Source organism: Polypterus senegalus, chromosome 7 (assembly GCF_016835505.1).
Source record: "Polypterus senegalus isolate Bchr_013 chromosome 7, ASM1683550v1, whole genome shotgun sequence".
Classification (NCBI taxonomy): Eukaryota; Metazoa; Chordata; class Cladistia; order Polypteriformes; family Polypteridae; genus Polypterus; species Polypterus senegalus.
Window position 1 is genome coordinate 11,646,246 of NC_053160.1, and position 21,300 is coordinate 11,667,545.

General features: G+C 44.5%; 1 protein-coding gene across 1 annotated transcript in view; it reads left to right on the forward strand.

Moving 5' to 3' along the window:
- dnah6 (dynein, axonemal, heavy chain 6) overlaps window positions 1-21,300 on the forward strand; it is a 433,707-nt gene that overhangs the window by 283,739 nt on the left and 128,668 nt on the right. The window contains exons 56-57 of the mRNA XM_039758084.1: window positions 12,809-12,934; window positions 14,615-14,779. Of these exons, the coding sequence (XP_039614018.1) occupies window positions 12,809-12,934; window positions 14,615-14,779 (291 nt within the window). The remainder of the gene's footprint in view (window positions 1-12,808; window positions 12,935-14,614; window positions 14,780-21,300) is intronic.

Sequence of the window (21,300 nt, forward strand, 5' to 3'; positions counted from 1 at the left end):
AATTTATGATCTTTGTAAAGGTTAGCTTTTTTTTTTATTCACTTTTCACTCTCTCAGTCGCGTTCAGAATCAATCCATACAACCCCATCTGACACGGCTGTTTTCACTAAAGACGCTATAGCTCTGCAGTGTACCACGATGCATACTAACGCCCCGGTTCTGACACACAACGCTGGCGAAGCTGCCTTCTTCGATCTCACCGTCACTTGCTTTTCTTTTTATTCAGTTTTATTGAGTGTTCCTGCCAGTCCCCGCATGTTGCTGTATGCTTTTTCTTTTGTACTCCAGGACATGCAGAAGAAAGAATGGTAAAGACCAGTAACTTCGGCGCTATATGCAATCATCAGACACTCCCCATCTGCCCGTGTCGTTCAAACACAGGAACATACTGTATATTGGTGTAAAAGTATAACAAAAGTGCCCTTTTATTCAAGTGCACTTTTTCCATCGCCTTTTCGTGTAAGAAGCAATGTACACACTTCTCTCTATGCTGTGGTTTCTATTACACACCTGAAAGAAAGAGACAATACATGTGAAAATATCCAGCATACAGCAACATGCGGGGATTGGCAGGAACACTCAATAAAACTGAATAAAAAGAAAATCAAGTGACGGTGAGATACGAAGAAGGCAGCTTCGCCAGCGTCAGTGTGTCTGCGTGAGACGAACGTATTTTTGTCTGACAAATATTATACTGCTGTTAGTTGTATCATGAGAATAACCCAATACGCAGTAAATTATTTAACTCAATCTGGCAATATTGGCCATGCTGCCAATGTGGTGCAGTCGCTGATCTGCTGATACCCGAATGTTCGCGACAGATACCGATACGTCTCGAACTTTCTGGATTGAAAATACGCGACTATAAAAGCAGCAGCAGTGGCGCCGCACGTCAGTTAGTTCATAGCTGTGTCGTTGTGACTGTTACATAAGAGATTTTGTCAGTTGGAGTTCAAACTCTAAAAAAAAATATTTTGATGTCATGTTCATTTATTTGATGCCCCCCTTGTACAGCTTCAGTGCCCCCCCAGGAGGGCACGCCCCACAGTTTGAGAACTGCTGGCCTAGCAGAACCCCAATTCCAAAAAAGTTGCGACACAATGCAAAATGTAAATAAAAACAGAATGCAATGATCTGCAAAAACCCTTATTTTATTCACAGTAGCACATAGAACACATATCAGATATTGAAAGTGAGACATTTTACTATCCATCCTTACCCAACCCGCTACATCCTAACTACAGGGTCATGGGGGTCTGCTGGAGCCAATCCCAGCCAACACAGGGTGCAAGGCAGGAAACAAACCCCAGCCCACACGCAGGGCACACTAGGGACAATTTAGAATCGCCAATGCACTTTGGACTGTGGGAGGAAAATGGAGTTCCTGGAGGAAACCCACGCAGGCACGAGGAGAACATGCAAACTCCACGCAGGGAGGACCCGGGAAGTGAACCCGGGTCTCCTCACTGCGAGGCAGCAGCACTACCCACTGCGCCACCGTGCCGCCCGACATTTTACTATTTCATGAAAAATATCAGTTCACTTCGAATTTGATGGCAGCAACACGTCTCAGAAAGGGCCGTGTTTATCACTGTGTAGCATCCCCTCTTCTTTTTAACAACAATCCATAAATGTCTGGAAACTGAGGAGACTAGCTGCTGGACTTTTGGGACAGCAATATTGTCCCATTCCCGTCTGATTTAGGATTCTAGCTGCTCAACTGTTCTGGGTCGTCTTTTTGTCAAATTTTGTCATTTCATGTTTTCAGTATGTGAAAGGTCAGACTGCAGGCAGGCCAGTTCAGCACCAGGACTCATCTACTACAAAGCCATACTGTTCTAATAGATGACGTAGAATTGTCTTGCTGAAATATGCCAGGCCTTCCATGAAAAAGACATCGTGTAGATGGAAGCAGATGTTGCTCTAAAACCTGTAAATACCTTTCAGCACTGATGGTACTTTTCCAGATGTTCCAGCTGCCAATTCCATTGGCACTAATGTACCCTCATACTTTCAGAGATACAGGCTTTTGAACTGAGTGCTGATAATAAGCCGGATGGACCCTCTCGTGTTTAGTCCGGAGGACACGGTGTCCGCATTTTCCAAAAAGAATTTCAAATTTCAGTTCGTCTGACCACAGAACATTTCCCACTTTGCCACAGTCCATTTTAAACGAGCTTTGGCCCAGTGGAGATGGTGATGTTTCATGATCATGTTCACATATGGCTTCTTCTTTGCATGATTAAAGCTTTAACCTGCATTTGTGGATGGCACGGCGAGCTATGTTCACAGACAGTGATTTCCGCAAGTGTCCCTGAGTGAGGGAAGAATGGAGTGGGAGGTTGACAGATGGATCGGTGCAGCATCTGCAGGTAATGCGGGCTCTGCAATGGTCCCTCGTGGTGAAGAGAGAGCTGAGCCAAAAGGCGAGGCCGTCGATTTACCAGTCGATGTACACTCACCTAAAGGATTATTAGGGAACGCCTGTTCAATTTCTCATTAATGCAATTATCTAATCAACCAATCACAGGGCAGTTGCTTCAATGCATTTAGGGGTGTGGTCCTGGTCAAGACAATCTCCTGAACTCCAAACTGAATGTCAGAATGGGAAAGAAAGGCGATTTAAGCAATTTGGAGCGTGGCATGGTTGCTGGTGCCAGACGGGCCGGTCTGAGTATTTCACAATCTGCTCAGTTACTGGGATTTTCACGCACAACCATTTCTAGGGTTTACAAAGAATGGTGTGAAAAGGGAAAAACATCCAGCAGGCGGCATTCCTGTGGGCGAAAATGCCTTTTTGATGCTAGAGGTCAGAGGAGAATGGGCCGACTGATTCAAGCTGATAGAAGAGCAACTTAGACTGAAATAACCACTCGTTACAACCGAGGTATGCAGCAAAGCATTTGTGAAGCCACAACACGCACAACTTTGAGGCGGATAGTCTACAACAGCAGAAGACCCCACCGGGTACCACTCATCTCCACTACAAATAGGAAAAAGAGGCTACAATTTGCATGAGCTCACCAAAATTGGACAGTTGAAGACTGGAAAAATGTTGCCTGGTCTGATGAGTCTCGATTTCTGTTGAGACATCCAAATGGTCGAGTCAGAATTTGGCGTAAACAGAATGAGAACATGGATCCATCATGCCTTGTTACCACTGTGCAGGCTGGTGGTGGTGGTGTAATGGTGTGGGGGATGTTTTCTTGGCACACTTTAGGCCTCTTAGTGCCAATTGGGCATCGTTTAAATGCCATGGGCTACCTGAGCATTGTTTCTGACCATGTCCATCCCTTCATGACCACCATGTACCCATCCTCTGATGGCTACTTCCAGCAGGATAATGCACCATGTCACAAAGGTCGAATCATTTCAAATTGGTTTCTTGAACATGACAATGAGTTCACTGTACTAAAATGGCCCCCACAGTCACCAGATCTCAACCCAATAGAGCATCTTTGGGATGTGGTGGAACGGGAGCTTCGTGCCCTGGATGTGCATCCCACAAATCTCCATCAACTGCAAGATGCTATCCTATCAATATGGGCCAACATTTCAAAAGAATGCTTTCAGCACCTGCGAAAGGGGTCAAACACCATATTAGTGTGGTGTTCCTAATAATCCTTTAGGTGAGTGTATGTTCCTACCCTCACCTATGGCCACGAGCTTTGGGTAGTGACCGAAACAGCAAGATCGCGGATACAAGCGGCCAAAATGAGTTTTCTTCGCAGGGTGGCTGGACTTTCCCTTAGAGATAGGGTCAGGAGTTTAGTTATCCGGGAGAGACTCGAAGTAGAATCACTGCTCCTCCGCATTGAGAGGAGTCAGTTGAGGTGGTTTGGGCATCTGGTCAGGATGCCCCCTGGATGACTCCCTGGGGGGAGGGGGGGTTTGTTCCGGGCATGTCCCACTGGGAGAAGGCCACGGGGCAGACCCAGGTCATGCTGGAGGGATTATATCTCCCGGCTGGCCTGGAAATGCCTTGAGGTCCTCCCAGAAGAGCTGGAGGAGGTGGCTGGAGAGAGGGTGGTCTGGGCTTCCCTGCTTAGGCTGCTGCCCCCATGACCCGGCCTCGGATAAGCGTTGGATAATGGATGGATGGATGGATGGTCCCTGAGCCCACGCAGTGACTTCTTTGACAGATTCAGGTCTGTTTTTAATGCAGTGCCACCTCAGGGCCTGAAGATCACGGGCATCCAATATTGATTTTTGGCCTTGTGCCTTGCACACCAAGATTTCTCCAGATTCTCTGTATCTTTTGATGGTATTATGTGTTGTAGATGATGAGATATTCAAAGTCTTCCCAGTTTTACATTATTCTGAAATCGTTCCACAAGTTGTAGACACACTTTTTTGTGGATTGGTGACCCTCTTTACTTCTGACAGAGTCTGCCTCTCTAAGATGCCCTTTTTATACCTAATCATGTTACTGACCTGATGCTAATTAACCAAACTAGTTGTGAAAGTTCCTCCCACTGTTTCTTTATTAGCACCACACACTTTTCCAGCGTTTTGTTGCCCCCCATCCCAACTTTTTTGAGACATGTTGCTGCCATCAAATTCAAAATGAGCGAATATTTTTCATGAAAGAGTACAATGCCACACTGTCAACATTTGAATTGTTTTCTATGTTCTGTTGTGAATAAAATAAGGGTTTATGAGATTTGCAAATAATTGTATTCTGTTTTAATTTATATTTTTGCACAGGGTCACAACTTTTCTGGAGTTGGGGCTGTAATTCTGTCTCTCAGCACCTCACCACCTAATATGTAATTTGTGATGAGCATACTAGTGCAAAAATGGCTGCCATCGCATTATCCAGGGAGATGGTACACATTAGTGGTAGTTGAGGTGGCTCCCCACTCGCTGAAGAGCTTTGAGTAGGAAGAAAAGAGCTATATAAATGTAAAGAATTATTAATTATGTAATCTTAATATGGGTGGCACAGTGGTAGCACTGCCGCCTCGCAGTAAGAAGACCCTGGTTTGCTTGCATGTTCTCCCCGTGTCTATGTGGGTTTCCTCCAGGCGCTCTGGTTTCCTCCCACAGTCCAAAGACATGCAGGTTAGGTGCAATGGAGATCCTAAATTGTCCCTGGTGTCTGCTTGGTGTGTGGATGTGTGCCCTACGGTGGGCTGGCACCCTGCCCAGGGTTTGTCTCCTGCCTTGTGCCCTGTGCTGGCTGGGATTGGCTCCAGCAGACCCCCGTGATCCTGTAGTTCGGATATGGTGGGTTGGTAAATGACTGACTGACTGACTGACTACTTTAATCTTAATTTTCTGGTGTGTTCTGTGTCCTGCTCTGTTCAATGCTGGCATGGACTAGGTGTTGAGCAGGGTGGTGGGGTCCATCCGGCACGGGGCATCTGTTAGTGAAGAGAGATTCACTGATCTTGACTTTGCTGACGATGCTGTGGTCTTTTCAGAGGCTCTGATTGAGAGACTTAGTGAGGAGTCTGAGTCTCTGGGCTTGCGAGGGTCCTGATAAAAACCAACATCCAGGCCTTTAATGACCTCTTGGGCACGGCCATCAGCAGTCTGTCTGTCTGCGGAGAGAGTGTCGACCTCGTCGAGAGGTTTACTTACCTTGGCAGTGACATTCACGTCTCTGGTGACTCTTCCTATGAAGTCAGTAGACGGATTTGGAGAGCATGGGGGGTCATGAGGTCGCTGGAAAGGGGTGTGTCGCCGTCCTGATTATTTATGCAAAAGGACGAAGGTCCAAGTCTTTAGAGTCCTGCTGCTCCTGGTTGTGAGACATGGACGCTGTCCAGTGACATGATATGAAGACTGGACTCCTTCAGTTCTGTGTCTCTTCGGAGAATCCTTGGGTCCCACTGGTTTGACTTTGTGTTGCTCATGGAGTCCCAAATGAGGCACATGACCTGCATTGTGAGGGAGCGTCAGTTACGGCACTACGGCCATGTGGCGTGATTCCCTGAGGGTGATCCAGCTCACAGGATCCTCATTGTTGAGGACCTGAGCAACTGGACCAGGCCAAGGAGATGCCCACTTAACACCTGGCTGCGGGGGGGTTATCAACCAGGAACCTGAGCTGTTTTGTCATATGGTGGATGCAGCAACGCATTGTACCAGTGCATGCTACCCAAACTGGTCTGACCTGAATATTAATATACAACGTTTGAACTCATGTACTTTCAGTCAATTCCAGTTTCAAACATTTAATATCATATTATGTGATATCATCTACTGTTAAATTCTGCTCCATACTTTATACTGTATTGAGGATTTGTTCTGTTCTGTATTTTGTATTGTATTGACCCCCTTCTTTTTGACACCCACTGCACGGCCAACCTACCTGGAAAGGGGTCTCTCTTTGAATTGCCTTTCCCAATTTTTCTTCCATTTTTTCCCTACAAGGGTTTTTTTGGGAGTTTTTTCTTGTCTTCTTAGAGAGTCAAGGCCGGGGGTCTGTCAAGAGGCAGGGCCTGTTAAAGCCCATTGTGTGATTTTGGGCTATACAAAAATAAATTGTATTGTATTGTATTGTATATTGTACATGAATAAAATGTGAAAAAATCTGATGCTACATTTAGCTTCAAAACTCGGTGACCCTACATCTTGGGATATCCTAGCTAAACAAATGAGCTTGACTGACTGAATTGTCTTAAACCGTTTGTTAAATGTCTTATGTTCTTATGGGCATTGAAGTTAATTAAGATTAACTCTCTGTTAAGTCCATGTCACATTAGACATTTGACATTCAAGCGATTTTTCAGTCGTAGCCTTCATTTCCATAATCTTAGCCTGTTGTGCTAAGGTGGTTGGCGCCGTACTAACATGAAGCCGATTGACTAATGTGACATACCCAATGACGGAGACCAACTAGCCTGAGACTGGCTAGGATGAATTCAAACAGGTTTGATTTCCTCGTTAGTCTTAGGGCTCATTTATACTTCACGCTCAGAACGCGTACGCGTCCGCATCATGGCTGCCACATGTTTCCAGCGTTCATTTCACGCGTCCTCTGAGCAGGTCCTCAGAAATTAACGCGACGTGTGCGCGAGTTGCAGTACCAGCAAAAAGTCGGGGGGCGCTGTATGCTAAAAGTCGGAGCGTGACGTCAGAGTCTCTGTTTACTATCTACATGTGACAGCAAGCCTCTATGGAGATCCTTCGGGGATCGATGTGCGCGCTTTGCTGTTTGATGAATGGCTCAAGTACAGCGCTATACATTATGTAGCCGATGTGAAGTTGCAAAAAAAATAAAAGAGACGGCACAAAAGATGGTATGTGAGACTTTTAAAATGTATCGTGTCATTTATATATGTCTTTTTTATGTTTTAATTCTTGCAACTTAACAACAGCAACATAATGTATAGCGTTATATTTGAGCCACTGAGAAAAAAATAAAGGACACGGTGAAAACGTGTATTTTGTGATTAAAGTGGAAATTTCGGCTTTAATCTCGAAATGTCCACTTTAACCTCGTAGTTTACTTTATCATTAAAGCAGACCATCGTAAACGTCATCCCAGTTTTTAATCGCTACAAGCTTCTTGGACCTGACAGCAAGTAAAGTAAAACAATAAAAAATAGATGGCACAAAAGATGGTATGTGAGACTTTTAAAATGTATCGTGTCATTACGATCGGGAATATGCGACGCTTGAATATAAAAGCACCACGAATGCATCTGTATGTCGGCATTTTGCTTCAGCAGCGGAAAGCCGCAATAGATCGCCAAACAGAACAAATTAAATGTATGATATTCCAACTCTCTGCACATTTAGAATCTTTAGATTTATACTTGATATCACTTTCAAGATGAAATGCATTAAAGTGTGCATGTTACATTTTACATATAATTTCGTTTAAATAATGAATACTGTTAATAATTACACACATGGGGGTGTCACGGTGGTGGAGCGATAGCACTGCTGTCTCGCAGGGAGTTATGTTGCTGGTATTCCACACTGTGCTCCGGTTTCCTTCCAAAGATATGCAGATTTGGGGATTTGGTGCCACTAAAATGACGCTAGTGTATGTGTGTGCTTGTATTCACCTTGCGATGAGCTGAGGCCTCGTCAAGGGACTGTTTCTCACTCGTGCCCAATGCTTCCTGGAATGGACACATACATCCCTGGATTTATGGATTTAATCAATAAACATCCTTTTCAGAGATATTGCGGTAAGGTGTCATTAGAATTTAATAGGTGTTCTAGGCAATTCACAACACAGAGAAGCCGAACATGTTCTCACCGCGATAATATCTCGCACTGCCACCTGGTGGATTCCTCCAGATTTACGTAAAGTACACGCGCAAGTATGAACACTTCAACGCTTGCGTAGCAGGAGCGTCCGCTGCAGCATGCGTCGCGTCGCATGAAGTATAACTCCGGCCTTATGGGTGGGTATGACGTCCTGGGTATGACATTAATCTACTTGTAGGCCCTCCAACCTGCAGGGAAAACACCCGGAGGTTGGTGGCAGAGTTGGCACTCCAACCACCATAAAAAATCTCACTTTGGGTCCATTCCATCTGAACTAGTGTGGTGCTGAGGTGTCACCCATCCCAAGGCTGCACTCGGTTCTTAATCTGGGGTCCTGAGTTGGTTTGTCATGTGGTGGGTGTGGTAATGCGCTGTATCAGCGCCTGCTCCTAACTAACCTCCTCCTCCTTACGGGTGGGCTGTGTATGCAGGAGAGTTGACAGTCAAATGAACCAGTGAATGCTCATCTGGATATACAGTAATCCCTCGCTATATCGCGCTTCGACTTTCGCGGTTTCACTCTATCGCGGATTTTAAATGTAAGCACATCTAAATATATATCACAGATTTTTCGCTGGTTCGCGGATTTCTGCAGACAGTGGGTCTTTTAATGTATGCTACGCACTTCCTCAGTTTGTTTGCCCTGTTGATTTCATACAAGGGACGCTATTGGCGGATGGCTTAGAAGCTACCCAATCAGAGCATGTATTACATATTAACTAAAACTCCTCAATGCTATAAGATATGCATCCCGCGCGGAGCTTGATTGTTTGCTTGTCTCTGCCTCTCTCACCCTCTTTGACATTCTCTGCGCCTGACGGAGGGGCTGTTTGCTTAAAAGATACTGACGCTCCTCTAAAAAAATGCCGCTTTATTGCGGTGCTCGGCATATTTGAAAGCACACGTATTGATTTTTTGATTGTTGCTTTAATCTCGCTCTCTCTCTCTCTCTCACGTTCTCTGCGCCTGACGGAGGAGATGTGAGCAGAGGGGCTGTTTGCTTAGAAGATACTGACGCTCCTCTAAAAAATGCCGGCAAACTTAAAAGCACACGTATTGATTTTTTGCTTTTCTTTGTGAGCGCTCTCTCCCTCTCCCTCTATAATTCTCTGCTCCTGAAGAGAAGAAGATCTATTTGCATTCTTTTAATTGTGAGAAAGAACTGTCATCTCTGTCTTGTCATGGAGCACAGTTTAAACTTTTGACTAAAGGGTGTTATTTCATGTCTAGAGGGCTCTAATAATGTTAACAGTGTGGGAGAGTTTATAAGGGCTTAAAATATATAAAAATAACTACACAAACATATGGTTTCTACTTCGCGGATTTTCGTCTATCGCGGGGGGTTCTGGAATGCAACCCCCGCGATCGAGGAGGGATTACTGTACAATGCAATGAAGGTGTGACCACAAGAGGGTGCCACTGAACCTCAAACCTCCAACAAAGTTCCGCATTCAAGTAAAGGATTTTATTTGCACAAATAGCTCACCAAGTGTGAGCACAACCAGCCAAACCACAAATACATGAGAACAGGGCCGGATTAACACGAAATTGGGCCTGATGCTACAGCGCAGAAAAGGCCTATGTTTTCTCGGCATTGGCGCACGTGCATTCGACACCCACCGTACACGCGCACTCAGACCGACCAAGGAGCCTTAATTGCTTGAGACGCAACCGGCCAGCCTTTATTGAACATTAATAATAACGACGACGTAGTATCGTAACAACTCGAGATTAACATCAAACTATGTAGCATCAACATTCAATAGCAATTGTCTGAAAAGTGCACTTAATACAGAAAACCTAACAATGAAATACGCAAAATTGCGCAATTCACTTACGAAACAGAGTAAGAAAAAATACATTTGCAGAGACATTGGGTCAAAGTGACTCAGTTCAGGCTCTTGAAGGTAAAAATTTGTCCACGATTTAAATTTCATAATAGACCAGAATCCTGTTGAGGATTTAAAAAATTCATTCTGCGTGGGCCGGCTTTTAGTTTTACCTTTACCTTTACAGATAACCATTTAAATAGCCATCGATTTTTACTGTACAACTAACTTTCAAGGTGAAAAATTTCCTACGTGGCCTTTACCGAACAATAATAAAGTGGCAAGAATCTCCAAGATATTGTAAAAAACGCAGCTAAATCACTAAGTAAACTGTTTAACGTAAAATTGATAGCATGAACTTGAAATCTTCAGTTAACAATAAACACAACGCCGTTATAGTGTTACGTCACAGCGCAAAGAACAATAGTAACTGTACTGTATAATAAGTAACACTGTGTCTATTCCGGAAGAATTATTTTGAGGTTAATATAGCAAAGGAAAACTGCGCAGCTTCCAGAAAATTCTCGTCTGTTTTCATCTGGGCCTATTTCAGGAATGAGCCTAATGCTGCAGCATCAATAGCACCCACCTTAATCCGGCCCTGCATGAGAACTTTTGTCTTCTCCTTGTCACCAGCTGCCTCCCGACTCCTTTTACGCCAGTCCTGAGAATACTTCAAACCCCCTTCAAAAAAAAACATGGCTGGAACAGTTTGCTCAGGACGCGTGGGCCTAACGTCCTCTGGACAGGCGCACAAGTCTCATTGGAGGGTTCTAGGAATCGTTTGTGTGCAGTGGCTGTAAACTCTAACAGTTGTGTAACAAAATATGAGATTAAGGGGCCCATCATTTTTGTCCGTGTCATTTTCACTTGTGTTACCATCTGAGATATTGTGTTGAATCCAAACTCTAATGAAAAGTCTGATTTTTATTAAAAGCGGAATAAACAATGCTGGGTGTCATTTACTTGTGTCAAGTTATTTCAAAGACAATTGTGGGTTCTTCTTTTGTTGTGGAGGGTTTGACCACTAGGGGGCATTGCAGCCGTCCAACCCCAAGACACAGCCTCACAGATTTAATAAAAGGTCTATTCTTCTAAAATACCTTGTGTAAAATGATGCCAACAGTGACATAAACCAAATACAAATCTTCTCACTCTTTATTCATCTCTCCTTTCACTCCGCCAGACAAACTTTGTCCACTTCCGCCCGACTCTGGCTCACCTGAATGAGTCTGAGTGGTCTCTTTTACTTCCAGTGTCAGGGCCTACACTGGTGGAAGTACTTCCGGGTCAATCGGAAGCCCCAAAATGTAGGGATTGGGATTCCCTGCAGCTCCCCCTGGCGGCCCCAACAGAGCCCAGCAGGGTTTCACCATAGGACTACAGGTCCCAGCATGCTCTGCCTGCATCCGTGTGGCAATCCTACTCAAAGGCCATGGAGACTGCCTTCTAGAATATGGTAGGAGAGTATTACCAGTGTGAAAGGATTTGACAAACACAGTGTGAATATTTCAGCCCGGATCACTGACAGACACCAGGACGCACCGAAGTCCCAAAGCACACGTGATTTATTTAGTGTTCCAACAAGCAGAAACACACTTTACTTTCCTCCCTTTCATTTCTTCTCTTTATCTCTCTCTGTCTTTCTTTCTCCTTCAGTCTCCCTCCGGCAGGCTTCGTCCTCCTCCTCCCGACTCTGGCTCCCTGAGTAGTGTCTGCTGGCCCCTTATATAGGGCGCCCGGAGGTGCTCCAGGTTTCTGATGATGTGTTTCTGGCTGCACTTCCGGGTTTGGAGGAAGAGCTGCTCTCCAGGGCTCAGCTGTAATTGTTAGCTCCCTCCTGGCAGCACCCGTGGATCCCAACAGGGCCGTACCAAACTCCAACTCCCATGAAGCCCTGCGGGAGTCAGAGGCGTGGCTGCAACCCAAGGGGGCTGCCATCTAACGTTCCGGGAGAGGTAATGTGCTCTGGCCACACTTGCTCCTCCGGTGCTCCCAGCATGGAGGCATCCCGACCGGGCAAAGGTCCCAGCTGTCCGCCACAACAGGGAAAAGGTTTGGGGGCAGCCGCCCGTATACTTGAAATAGGCTGCCAAAGATGAAAGTTTGTCTCAGTGAACAAGAGGTCTCAACAGACTTCAGTCCAAGAATAGAATAAAAATGACAGGCAAACATGGCGGTTTTAAAGCCAGGCAGGGGAAGTGATGTTATTGGGGTCGTAACCGGAAGTGACATCCTCTGGGACCAGAACCGGAAGTGATGTCCTCGAGTGTAGGTGAAATTTCCTGCAGTTGGCCTACCGATGAAAAAGAGAAGGATCAGTGCACTCTGCCACCCTCTGGTCTGGCATGGAATTGTCCCTTTGTGAGCCCTTCAGCTGCCTCCCCTGCCCACGTGTGTGACACCAGCAGTGCTCATCACCCCTAGTCCTTCCATTGCAGCGGCCTCCTAGCTGGGTAAGAATCCCTGTTCAACACTGGCTGGGATGCCAGTCCCTGCATGCTGTTCATTACAAGGGATACCAACAAATGTGTCCACGTCTGTAATTTTCAATATATCATAAGCTTGTTATTTTAACAAAAAACCTGAAAAGCTTTAAGTTATTCCTAATTAAAAAGTGTCTGATGACGATGGTTTAACAGGTAATAAGGAAAAGCCACTTTTGTGTTTCTTATTGAATATTTTGAAGCAATATTTCCTAAAGTAGGAGTTATTTTATAACATTTATTGTTCATATCTTTTGACAGGCAAATCGCTGGATAAGAACAAAGGAGACCAAGAATGGGTTAAAAGTTATTAAATTGACAGACTCAGGATTCCTTCGCACATTGGAGAATGCTATAAGATTAGGAATGCCTGTCTTATTAGAAGAGGTAATGCTTCCCGTGTTGTTAATTGATTTGTTTTTTTTTTATTTGGTTTCACACTTTATTTGATTTAAGACATTTGTGTGACTCGTGATTGTACGTTGGTCCAGTATGAGCGAGTGTCCGTGTGTCTACATTTATGTTCATTTGCTTAGCAGACGTTTTCAGCCAAAGTAAATTACAAAGAGTTTTAAAACACGTGTTAAAGAACAAGGGCTCAGAATTGATTGTCACAAGTGAAGAGCTCAGAACAAAATGCAGGCGAGTAGCACTTTCTTGGTTATAAGAACCTAACAAACAGTTAGACAGAAACTCACTGAACAAGAGAGCCTTCAGACACTTCTTAAGCACATTGAGGGATTCAGCAGTTCAAATGGTAGTGGGCAGCGTATTCCAGTGCCACACGTGAAATGAGCCTGAATGGAGATTTGACCAGACACCATTCACCAGCAAACCCGAGGAGCAGAGGCCCTCACAAGTGGTTCTGACCCATTCATTACTCTGTTACTCCATGTGTGCTGCTACAGGAAGCCAATGAAGTGATCTAAAAAGAGGAATGATGTGTGCCCACCTTGGCTAGTTGAACACCAGACATGCCACTGCATTTTGAATCGCATGCAGTGGCTTGGTGACACATATTGGTACTCCTGCCAGAAGAGATTTGCTGGTCCAGGTGTGACAAGACCAAAGCCTGGATGAGAAATTGTGCTGCACACTCTCATCAGAATTGGTTTGAACTTGTCAATGTGGTGAAACTACAAGACCAAGAAACGTTTCCTGCATGGTCAGTGAAGGACAGCTGGTCATCAATCACCACTCCAGAGTTCTGGATTTACTTGATGTGCATTAGTGATATAGTGAGCAGGGGTGAACATAAATTGGATGTTGGATAAATGGACAAGCTGGGATAACAAGAGGGCCCATCTTAGATGGTGTTCCTTCATCCAGCATGCAATTTCCATGAGACATGCAGATATTCTACTGGAATGCTGCATATCATTGGCATGGAACGGATATGAGAAGCCATGACACAGGATGATGGGGCCTAGTGAGGAGGTGTATAGCCAGAAGAGGAGAGAAACTAGTACTCATTCTTGGGGCAACCCTGTGCTTGTCTGTTGCATCCTCTTCACCAGGACCTTCCCAAGAAACAGGACTCAAATGACCTGAGGAAAGTCCCAGTGATGTCAAGGTTAGAGAGGGTGTCAAGGAAGATGGCTGACCTCGGAGAAACGGTCCCTCTTGAAGCCTGACTAATTAGGATAAAGCTGTCTGTTCTGTCGAAGGAATGAAGTGACGTGGTTAGTTCAGGTGTTTTAAATAGAAAGGACAGGAGACAGAGTCTGGTCTGTAATGACCGACTTGAGATGGGTCAGGTGTGGGCTTCATGAGAGGGTGCGCTTCTTCTTCTATGACAAACTGGTGCCTTTGCTGTGGTTGCGTTATGCTCAGTGCGACCAAATAGGCACTGGATGCTGTTATAAGAATTTAAAAATGGATGGATGGATATATGGCCGGATTGTATTCTTTCTAACTGATATTCATGTTAATTGATTCCAAATTATTTTTTCCTGTGTCTGTTGATAAACAAGGATGTATTTTATAACCCATAAATCAATATACTGTACTTACATTATATGTCTGCAATTTTTAGCTAATGTATTCATTTAATCTTATTTCTCATAGCTGAAAGAGACACTGGATCCGGCTTTGGAACCAATACTACTGAAGCAGACCTTTGTTAGTGGTGGGAGAACGCTAATTCGCCTCGGTGACTCGGACATCGATTACGACAAAAACTTTAAATTCTATATGACAACCAAAATGGCAAACCCTCATTATCTTCCTGAGGTATGTCTGCCTGTTTTTTTAAACTAGTACCTTACTTACTACTTGCGTGCTTATCAACATTTGTGTGTAATCCTGGAATTTTCCAGAGAAGGCCATCATAGAGAGTCCAGAATTCTTCTCTAGCCTGGGGTCTCTTAAACCTTTTATATTTTGTGACCCATTCTTTTTAGTGTTTGCTAAGCCCGTGCCTTGTTGAGTTTGCGGCTAATAATCAGAGCCTTAGAAAATTGTTAGTTTCCTTTCTTGGAGAATCGTGGGCAATCATCAGACGATTAGGGGTATTCGCTGACAATCGTCGAAGTAACGTTAATTGCTTGATCAACCCATAGCAGCACACCACAACCCTCTTCACAAACCATCTGTAGCCCATTCCCATTAAATACAACAGAAACTTGCGACCCAACGGTGCCAACCTGCTACCCTAAACCATGCTGTACACTCCCTTTGCTGTTGAACAGGGTGAACTCGATTTCGACACTCACGACTCCGACAGTACCTCCTCTTCAGAATTGTGGTTGGCAAATTTAAAAGTGGGCAGCGCGGTGGTGCAGTGGTAGCGCTGCTGCCTCGCAGTTAGGAGACCCGGGTTCACTTCCCGGGTCCTCCCTGCATGGAGTTTGCATGTTCTCCCCGTGTCTGCGTGGGTTTCCTCCCACAGTCCAAAGACATGCAGGTTAGGTGCATTGGTGATTCTAAATTGTCCTTAGTGTGTGTGTGTGCCCTGCGGTGGGCAGGCGTCCTGCCCAGAGTTTGTTTCCTGCCTTGCACCCTGTGTTGGTTTGGATTGGCTCCAGCAGACCCTCGTGACCCTGTAGTTAAGATATAGCAGGTTGGATAATGGATGGATGGAAATTTAAAAGCACTAAAGTTATTGAAGTCATTCATTAGGCACCACAATCACATTTCGACCCACAAAATGGTAAAAGAAAATTATGTTAAACCTATTGTCTGTGGAAAACGCTTCTATAAAAATGCTTGAAAAATGCTTCAAAAATGCCGGAAAACTGGCCAAGAAAACGATTGAAAAACGTCAATCAAGTGCAGAAAGGGCACAAAATGTCACAATGAAAACAGATCTCTGCAATGTGGTCTAAATTAATTACAAACACAATATACAACTAATAAAATATACGAGGTGTTTAATCTTGGTAGAGTGATATATATATTCCTGTACTTTCCCCTATTGTATTATTAACATGTAGCGTTAGAATGTCTAATCTGACAGACTTACCACTGTTTATAAGGTACTATTGTATATAACTTAACCCCACCTTCCCTTCCATATCTATAACCTCAGGCAATTAGATGTAGTAAAAAGACAAGCAGGAGTTAAGTTACACATAAAATAATGTATTACTGATAATATTCATAAATAATAACAAAATGCAAAGTACATTTGAATACTGGCAACCATACAACTTGATTACATGGTGATGTGTAGTTCAGGTGGCACACAGACTTGTAGTTACTTAAAATGTCTCTAGTTAAGGCATCATTGGTGCTCAGCTTTTAGCCACATGTCTGTTCAAAATGGCTGAAACTGTGCTCTTCATTGTGTTGTCTTCAGTTCATGGTGTGATGGTCTTCTTCATCAGATCAGTAAGAGAGAGCTTCTTTCAGATGTTAGTAAGAGAAAGAGAGTGAGATGAAGCAAGCAGATTTATAGGGTATCTGTCCAACCCCTAGAGCCAATAGGACATCATGGTACTTAAAGGCCTCTGAGACAAGCCAATTCCAAACAGCCATACCTCAGACCAATGGGAGGAAATAGTACATCTTAACACCTGCAGCCCAAACCATATGTTAACGCAGTGTTTCTCAACCTTTAAGTATTTGTGACCCGAGTTTTCATAACAGTTTTAATGGCACCCCCCCCAACATTTTTTTTAAATGTAGATGCATATTTTATTATACCTACTTAACGTTTATCGACATTTATCTAACTCTATATTTATTGTTCTAGTATCAGAATGTAGTTTAAGTTCATTTCTTTTGGTTTCAACAGATGTTTTTTTCATATTTTTGATTCTTGTTCTCTTTTTTTCGCATCTTCACGCCCCCCCCTTTTTGTTACTTCACTCCCCCCTAGGGGGGCCCGCCCCACAGTTTGAGAACCACTGTGTTAACGTAACCTGGCTTCCTTGTGGGTGTTGAAAGACTTTAGCAGAGAAATACTCATCAAACTGGTTTAAGACACATCCCCCAAATCCTGTCGTAAAATTACAAAGAGACTCAGTCGTAAAGGGGGGCAAACACGAATGCCTCTCACCAAAGTAACACTAAATTACATTGCTTTGCCTAAATTTTAAATAAAGACATACAAAACATTTATCAAGCTATATGTGAAATCTTACATTACAACACAAGGTAAGACCCAAATGTTCTTAGACAACTGTTATTTAAACTTCTTATATGGACATAATTTATTTTAATTCTTCAAAATACATTCCTCCTTGATCAATACACTTGTTTTCACGTTCCTTCGACTTCTTCATGCCCTCCAGGAAAGCAGTTTTTGAAATGTTGTTAAGTTCTCTTGTCACTGCACACGGAATTTCTTCCACTGTTTGAAAATGCCGCCCTTTTAAGGGAAATTTTAATTTGGGGGAAGAGAAAGTAGTCAGCAGGTGCAAGATCTGGTGATTAAGGTGGGTGCTGAAGAAGAGCAACATTCCTGTTTCCTGCCAGAAACTTCTTTACAATTGCAACGTTATCAGATGGTGCCTTATCGTGAAGAAGGAACCACTCACTGGATTATTGGAATTTGGCCGTTCTAACTCGTCAAATTCTCTTCAGTAGCCGATCCAAAACACCCACGTAGAATCTTCACTTGCAAAACAAGTTCGTACTCACAGACCACTGAACGAGAACCACTGAAGCCTGGTCACGTGTTACGTGAAGCACAGTACTACGGTAGTTACGGTGTTGGCCGCTAGATGTAACGCACAGTACTCTTTTAAAACAACTCATCTAAAAACTTTTGGGTCGCACCTTGTAATACGAGGGTACATCAAAACGAAAAGGCAATTTGAAAGTTAGGCAGTAATCACAACAGATAGAAGGTGACGCAATACAACATGTTTGCAATGGCTTATGGGTAGTTCAATCCTGCACAGCTTGTGTTGAAGCCAAGTGCAAATGAACATGGACGCTCTGCGGAGGGTTTAAACTGTTGTTGAACAACACTCTGTAGTGAGATGTTAGTGGACAGAGGGAGGGAAATTGGAAAGTGAAGCCTGCAATGCACAGCAGAAGAAGAGGAACTCTACCAAAAACAGTCTATCTGCTTCATGACAGTGCACGTCCCCATGCAGTGGCCACAACAGTGGAGGCAATACGAGATTTGTGATCTGAACATCATCCAGATCCCCCTTACAGCCCTGATTTAAAAACCAGGCGACTGTCACATTGTCGGTCCACTTGAAGAGGATCGATGCGGCCACCTCTGATGATGAGATTAAGGAAGCAGCTGGGAGCAGCCAAAAAGCCTGGAATAAAGAACTTAGTGTAACGACAGAAATGCATGAACCCGCAGGGAAACTAAAGTGATTGAACTGTTAATTCGCCTGCTCACAGTTATTGGTATGTTACCGAGTTGCCTTTACTTTTTGATTCTCGCTCGCAGTTTAGGACTGCAGTCATCACTTTCTGCCACCAGAAATCGTAACATAGTCGATGTCACCTTGGATCACATGACTTGTTTGCGTGCTGCATAAGTGGAGCTGTAGTTACAATAAGAGCGAATGTGGAGGGGCAGGCTGTTTGCATTAACAGGCTGGTGTGCCTAATATAGTGGCCACTGAGTAAATACTCTACATTAAGGTAGTGAATGGACAATGTCATGACTGAATCAGTTTGCCTCTTACATTTCCTAGATACAATTGGTGCTGCTCTTAGATTTGGTCATTATTTTTACACATTTTTAATTTATTTTTCTCCACCATCTCTGTTAAGTGCTACTGAGCTAGCAAGGAGAATCCTTCCTGCTGCTTTAAAGTGCAACCCTACAAGTAAGTACACCGTAATGACTGCGAAAGTAAGAACACTTTAGAAATCACAGCAGGCTTTTTAAGTAACCCTGGGTCTCCATATGCATTACAATGACATGCAGTGTCTTCTAACTCACGACATTAAAAATTAATGCACTGTGCAGGAGAGATGGGACAAGTCCTGCATATCTTCTTCTTCTTTTTTTGGCTGCTCTCATTAGGGTTGCTACAGTGGATCATCTTCTTCCATATCTTCCTGTCCTCTTCATCTTGTTCTGTCACACCCATCACCTGCATATCTTCTCTCACCACATCCATAAACCTTCTCTTTGGCCTTCCTCTTTTCCTCTTGCCTGGCAGCTCTATCCTTACCATCCTTTTCCCAGTATAATCAAAATAACCTAATCGGCTTTATTATTGTTGGAGGACGGAGCCTGTCAGGCCGTGTGGGGTTTAAGGCAGAACTGAATGGGCGCCCACACTCGCACTTACACTGGACCAGTCTAGAATTGGCAGTTAGCCTAACTTTCATCTGTCATTGAGACACGAAAGGAAAAGCTAAAGATAAACCCACACCATCACAGCATCCACATGGACGTTTGAACCCAGAACCATGGAGATGTGAGCCAGCAGAACTCAGTGCTGAACCGACGTGCCACCCAGAAGCTCATGGGGTCTATTCAAACTGGTTGCAGTTTCTATTTCTTCTGGAATAATGTTTCTTGCTTGTGACTGTGACCTGATATGGTGACATACAGTATACACTGTGAGGTTATAGCAGAACTAAGGGCAGAGAAGATTAATTGTTTCTAAAAATGTAAAGGCCTCAATGACCTCACTTGACATATATTGATGTAATAATGATTTTTTTGGTGAGTGATTACTATGCATGTAATGGCTGACTGGAGAATTCAGAAATCTGATGACTATTTTTACTCTTGTCACAATAAAAAGTCAATGTTTATGGCAGGGTTCAAAGTCTGGGGTGCATACCCATCATTAAACTGTCCCCACGCCCCCCTAGTAATTTGAAATGGAGATGGGCGCAACAGTGAGTGGTAGGGATGGGTTACATTAGCCAAAGTGCAGAGTCAAGTCAAGTTGGGAGGCATGCACTGGTACAGTGTGTTGCCGCACCCACCACATGACGAAAGAGATCAGGATCCTGGTAGGTAGGCAGACACGCGGTCCAGTCCCACCCTCCGGAAATGACCCTCTATCTGCCGCAGCAAGGTGTTATGTGGGTGACCCCCTTGGCCTGGTCAGGTCCCCGACAATGAGGATCACCCTCGGGGAAATGCGTAACATGGCCGTAGTGCCATAACTGACACTCCCTCAGAATGCAGGTCATGTTCCTCATTCGAGACTCCATGAGCAACACAAAGTCACACCAGTGGTACCCAAGGATTCTCGAAAGAGACACAGAACCGAAGGAGTCCAGTCTTCATCTCAGGTCACTGGATAGCGTCCATGTCTCGCAACCATATAGCAAGACAGGAAGCACCAGGACTCTAAAGACTTGGACCTTCTTCCTTTTGTATAGCTATCGGGAGCGCCACACACCCCTTTCCAGCAACCTCATGACCCCTCCAGGCTCTCCCAATCTGTCTACTGACTTCGTAGGAAGAGTCACCAGAGACATGAATGTCACTGCCGAGGTAAGTAAACCTCTCGATGAGGTCGACACTCTCTCCGCAGACAGACACACTGCTGATGGCCGTGCCCAAGAGGTCACTAAAGGCCTGGATGTTGGTTTTTATCAGGACACTCACAAGCCCAGACACTCAGACTCCTCACTCAGTTTCTCGAGCGTCCTGATCAGAGCCTCCATTGACTCTCCAAAGATCACAGCATCATCAGCAAAGTCAACATCAGTGAATCTTTCTTCACCAACAGATGCCCCACAGCCTCTGGAACCCACGACTCTGCTCAACACCCAGTCCATACAAGCATTGAACAGAGTAGGAGCAGAACACACCGCTGACGAACCCCAGAATCAACTGGGAATAACACAGAGGTCCTGCGTCCACTCTGTACAGCACTCCCAGTACCAGTGTGCAGGCCGGCCATGATACCCAGAAACCTCTAGGGGATTGCATGAACCCTCAGGATGTTCCACAGGGCAGCTTGATCAACTGAGCCGAACGCTTTACGAAGTGCAGAGTGCAGGGTTATTATATTCAATTTTATTGTTATCATTCCATACAAATAGATCATTTTTTAAAAAAATACAATTGAAAACAAATCAGCCCCTGTGCAATACTTTTAAATCCCTTTGAGAAACTTTGGGCCCCTCGGTAAGCGGATCGCGGCCTTCTCTCTGTTTTTCCAGCTCACCCAAGCAGGCCTTCCCAGCAGGCGGGGACTCTGACAGCTGTGATCGCCATCACCTGACTCTTGTCTCACCGGCCCACATCGACATCGAGCACCCGTGTGCTCTGTACACACAACCCGGAATGTGTGAGAGGGTCCATCCAAGTCCTTTCTCTTCGAAGCTTATTTTACATCGCTCTACCCTGCCTCTGCTTGTCC